At 47.1% G+C, this 4996-nt stretch overlaps 1 protein-coding gene across 2 annotated transcripts; it reads right to left on the bottom strand.

Annotated features, from left to right (window-relative positions):
- Positions 1–3055: 3055 nt before the first annotated feature.
- On the bottom strand, positions 3056–4760 carry LOC138444340 (brain ribonuclease). 2 transcript variants are annotated; one of them, XM_069597755.1, is made up of 3 exons: positions 4653–4699; positions 4149–4368; positions 3056–3852 (listed from the first exon to the last, which is right to left on the bottom strand). In XM_069597755.1, exons 2-3 carry the CDS (start codon positions 4199–4201, stop codon positions 3321–3323), a joined length of 585 nt encoding a protein of 194 aa, XP_069453856.1. In that variant the 5' UTR covers positions 4202–4368; positions 4653–4699; the 3' UTR covers positions 3056–3320. The 2 variants fall into 2 exon arrangements, with proteins under 2 accessions (XP_069453856.1, XP_069453855.1); XM_069597754.1 differs by lacking the exon at positions 4149–4368 and having other exon boundaries at positions 4653–4760.
- Positions 4761–4996: the final 236 nt, after the last annotated feature.

Raw genomic sequence — 4996 nt, 5'->3', positions numbered from 1 at the left:
ATCTCCTCTTTGGATGATTACAAGGTTAAAGGAAAGCTTTTTTAGCTCTCTGAAAAAGACATCCTCAAATAGCTCACTTTCTAGCCAGCTCTCAACTTCCTGTTTTTCCGACTGGGACAATGACTTGCCACAGCAGCCTGGCACCCCTGGTGTAGTCTCTCTGTGTTCAAATTTCCTCATTTTATAAGAACACCAGTCACAGTGGATTAGGGTCCACTGACTTCAGTATTCTTGCCTGGAGAATCTCATGGACAGAGGATCCTGGTGGGTACAGTCCACGGAGTCGCAAAGAGTCAGACACAACTGAGTGACTGGACAACAACAGCTTCAAATACAATCATATTCTGAGATGCATCTCCCATTTCTGAAGTCAGGGCTTGAACATATAAATCCAGGGGGAACTCAATTCAGCCTATAACAGCAATTATAAAGAGACGTTCCATCAGAGCTCCCAAGGACCTGTGCAATAGTGTTAGGCATCCTTATACTTAGGTCTTTAAATGCAGTTTGACAGCTTTTCTGAAGTGAGGATACGATGAGCAAAGTTAGCCTGTTCCTTGTTCTTATGACAACTGTTATGTGGTAACTACCTGTGGTTTGGAAGCAACAGTTAGAACTGGACATGGAACAGACTGGTTCCAAATAGGAAAAGGAGTACGTCAAGGCTGTATATTGTCACCCTGCTTATTTAACTTCTATGCAGAGTACATCATGAGAAACGCTGGACTGGAAGAAACACAAGCTGGAATCAAGATTGCCATGAGAAATCTCAATAACCTCAGATATGCAGATGACACCACCCTTATGGCAGAAAGTGAAGAGGAGCTAAAAAGCCTCTTGATGAAAGTGAAAGAGGAGAGTGAAAAAGTTGGCTTAAAGCTCAACATTCAGAAAACGAAGATCATTGCATCCTGTCCCATCACTTCATGGGAAATAGATGGGGAAACAGTGGAAACAGTGTCAGACTTTATTTTGGGGGGCTCCCAAATCACAGCAGATGGTGCCTGCAGCCATGAAACTAAAAGACTCTTACTCCTTGAAAGAAAAGTTATGACCAACCTAGATAGCATATTCAAAAGCAGAGACATTTCTTTGCCAACTAAGGTCCGTCTAGTCAAGGCTATGGTTTTTCCAGTAGTCATGTATGGATGTGAGAGTTGAACTGTGAAGAAGGCTGAGAGCCAAAGAATTGATGCTTTTGAACTATGGTTTTGGAGAAGACTCTTGAGAGTCCCTTGGACTGCAAGGAGATCCAACCAGTCCATTCTGAAGGAGATCAACCCTGGGATTTCTTTGAAGGAATGATGCTAAAGCTGAAGCTCCAGTACTTTGGCCACCTGATGCGAAGAGTTGACTCAGTGGAAAAGACTCTGATGCTGGGAGGGATTAGGGGCAGGAGGAGAAGGGGACGACTGAGGATGAGATGGCTGGATGGTATCACGGACTCTATGGACGTGAGTCTGAGTGAACTCCGGGAGATGGTGATGGACAGGGAGGCCTGGCGTGCTGCAGCTCATGGGGTCACAAAGATTTGGACACGACTGAGCGACTGAACTACTACTACTACTACTACTACTACCTGTGGTTTGGGGGATTTCACAGACAGCAGCTTTACATTGCAAAGAAATGTAATAAGGAAAGAATTGATTTTTTAAAGTATCTCCCATTATTTTGGCTAACTGAAGGAATTGCAGGAGTACGTGTGTGTGTGTGTGTGTGTGTGTGTGTGCATGCTCAGTAGTAACGCAATGACAGGCTTCCTAGGGTGGCTCAGCAGTAAAGAATCGGCCTGCAATGCAGGAGACACAGGTTCAGTCTCTGGAACTGGAAGATTTCCATGGAAAGGGAAATAAATGGCAACCCACTCAAGTATTCTTGACTGGGAAATCCCACGGGCAGAAGAGCTTTGTGGGTTACAGTCCATGGGGTCACAAAGAGTCAGACACAATTTAGCGACTAAACAACAACACACAATGACAGAACTGGTCAAACTGGCTGGAAGTAGGATCTTTCTCTAGTTCTGTGACCTTGTCTAGAGCCAGATACAAGTGTACACAGAGGATCAAATGAAATGATTATAGACTGACAGAAGCCAAGTCTAGTCTTCTCAGTGATGTGAGCAAGGGTAGTCAGAAGCAGTCTCATAGCCAAGTGCACTGGCAGCTTGCAAGAGCCACCAGAAGATCAGGCAGAGAAAGCTGTGACTCCACAGTTCTCAGTGAAGGAGGGGGACTAGGGGATTTCCTCCTTGAGGAGACTCCAGTAGCAGAAAGAGCAATGACATGGAGGTCAGGACACCCAGGGTCTGGTCTCAATCGGACACTAACTAGTAGCAACCAGGAGTAGGCCCCTTAACCTCTCTAAGACTCAGGGTGTCCTCCTGGAAAAGGCCGGGGTTTCATTCGGTCAGGGATGGCCAATGGGTGGCACATACACCCTCCCCTCCCTCAAGCCCTCAGTAGAGACCCCTGCTCCATCACGTCACTGTTCACGCATTTTTCTACAACATTCTAGACAGGCATTTCCACTTAGAGTTGGTCCACAAGCTGAAATCTACTTATCTTTCCCCTATTAGATGATGTCTGAAGTCCTTTCTAGCTCCTAAATGGAAGGTTCTAACTTAAGTAACAGAGGACCACCTTTCTGACTTAGCAGTGGCTCTGTCAAAGAAAAAGAAAATGGAAATTTAGGGTCATAATTTCATACACTCACCTCCCCCCATCCCAAGATGGAGCAGGGTCTCCCCCTGGGTTGTACAGTCTTTCCTTCTATCTCAGAGATTTTTGTATGTGAGTTTCACCCTCTCTCAGCTCACCAAGCATAACAGTGTCCCAGGCTATAGATCCTTTCCAGCTAAAATCGCCCACAATTTCAAACTATATTGGACATCAAGAAACCTACAAGGAAAGGAATTATCCTAGGGCAGTGAGAACCAAAAGTTAGAAGAGGTAGCATTTAAGGATTCCATTCGCCTCTCAGCACAAATGACCTCATTCACACTTCTCACCCCTGGCAAGATAGCAATCACACAAACAGTACCCAAATGGCAAATTCAGGTGGTTGCAAGAGTGTTTTATTGAAAGAAGCAGCGATTTGGTTAATATGGGTCCCATCTCACAACCCTCTTCTCACCCCCCAAAATACACAGGGGCAAGACTCGGGCCAGGGGCACATGTGTGGGTTGGATAGGAGCCCTAACTTGCTTGAGTTATTACCCTCAGGTCAGGGAATCATGTGGTTATACGTGTGTGTGTGTGTGTGTGTGTGTGTGTGTGTGTGTGTGTTGAATAAGAAACCTAACTTGAGTTACTGCCCTCAAGTCAGAGAAGCCTGCGCTTGTGTGGAGGTGGCAGTGAGGGTAGGGGTGTGGCAGGTAAAAGTACCGCACCATCAAAGTGGACTGGTACATATGGGTTTCCCTCACAAGCCACAGTGATATATTTCTGCTTCTGGCTAGTCTTGTAGGCACAGTTGGGGTACTTAGAGCCGCCTGTCTCGCGGCAGTCTGTGATGTTCATGGTGGAGTTGCTCTGGTAGCAGTTGGGCTGCCCATTCTTGCAGGTGATGTTTTTCTGGGAGCACACGGCCTTGACATCATCCAGGGACTCGTGCACAAAGGTGTTCACTGGCTTGCATCGTCCATGTGTCATCCTCCGGCGCTTCATCATCAGGTTGCAGTAGTTGGAGTTGCCGCTGGAGGAGCTGCCAGAGTCCATGTGCTGCCTCCGGAACTTGGCGGCCGCAGATTCCTTGCCCAGGGAAGGCTGGACCCACACCAGCAGCACGAGGACCAGCAGTGACAACAGGACCAGGGACTTCGGAGCCATGATGACCGCCCTCCCCTGGAGAAACCTGCCAGGGAAAAAGGGTAGAGGAGGAAAAGCATCGCCTTAGAAAGAGAACCCCAGCTCCCACCTGCAGCCTCCCTGGCTTACAGTCAACCAGAAAGATGTCCGTCCTCCTAAGAGTTTGTCTAAGTAAGGAGACACTCACATATACTCTTCCCACAAACATTTGACTCCCACTCCCTACAGAGGGGTCGTCCTCCCCTCTGGGTGGTGACCCCAGAAATGACCTAAAATCCTAGCAGCCTTGTCTTTGAATACAGAAAGTCTTTTGATATGAAATATATTTGAAAAATAAAATACCTTTGTACCCAGCATTCACGTGGCAAGTTAGATGTTCCTTTTGAATAAATCATTAAATAAATAAGCCAGATTTTGAGTAAGACACATTGTATCCTTGAGATTGTTGTTGTTGTTCAATTGCTCAGTCGTGTCTGACTCTTTGTGACACCATGGACTGCAGGCTTCCCTGAGATAACCACCAGTATTCATCCAGGATCACAGTTGACAGAACCCTGTTGTCCTATAGCACAAGGAAAACTCAGTCCCTGTCCTGTGTCTGACAACACACAATAAAGGATGCCATTGGGTTCCTAAGAGAGAATCGAGCCTCCCCCAACCTGGAGGCTTCTCCTTCTCCAGCCCTGAGGGCTCTCTGCAGCCTGCGTGCTCCATTCCCGACCCCAGCCCTGATCCCTGCCCCTGTCTGCCCAGCCGGATTCTCAGGCTAGTCTCACTCACCCTGGATCCCCCTTCTCAAACCCTCAAGCAGAAGCAGCTCCTGAAACCACTTCTTGGGCTGCTTACCTGTGTCTCTAGCTTTGTCTCTGAGAAAGAAGGCAGTTTCTGCAATCAGTCTATCCCAGGGATGTGGAACTTATACAGATGAAAGGGGGCTTGGCTTCCAAGAAGAGCAGGGTGGGCGGAGCATCTTGGTCCATAAGAAAACAAGGTCATGTTAGGAAGGGGTGGGGAATTGCCCAGAGCGCCCTCTTTGGGGGCTACTGGGGAGAGTAAGCCTTTGCCAGTAAGAACATTTCTTTCTATTAATATAAGCAGCAGAGAAAACCACTGATATTCAAACCCCGATCAAGTCCTTGATCTGCATTAAATAGCACTTTGAGGTTAGCTAAAGACACATAACATATGAT

The sequence above is a fragment of the Ovis canadensis genome, chromosome 7, assembly GCF_042477335.2.
Source record: "Ovis canadensis isolate MfBH-ARS-UI-01 breed Bighorn chromosome 7, ARS-UI_OviCan_v2, whole genome shotgun sequence".
In the NCBI taxonomy this organism is placed as follows: Eukaryota; Metazoa; Chordata; class Mammalia; order Artiodactyla; family Bovidae; genus Ovis; species Ovis canadensis.
Note: the sequence above shows the minus strand (reverse complement) of the source record. Positions and strands in the feature narration are given on the sequence as shown.

What these genes read in the sequence shown, in the direction of transcription:
- LOC138444340 (XM_069597755.1), bottom strand. Translation starts at nt 4,201, where the DNA reads ATGATTTATTCAAAAGGAACATCTAACTTGCCACGTGAATGCTGGGTA. An exon ending in CGTGAATGCTGGGTACAAAG is followed by an intron (nt 3,853 to 4,148) that starts GTATTTTATTTT and finishes TTTCCCTGGCAG; the next exon opens with GTTTCTCCAGGGGAGGGCGG.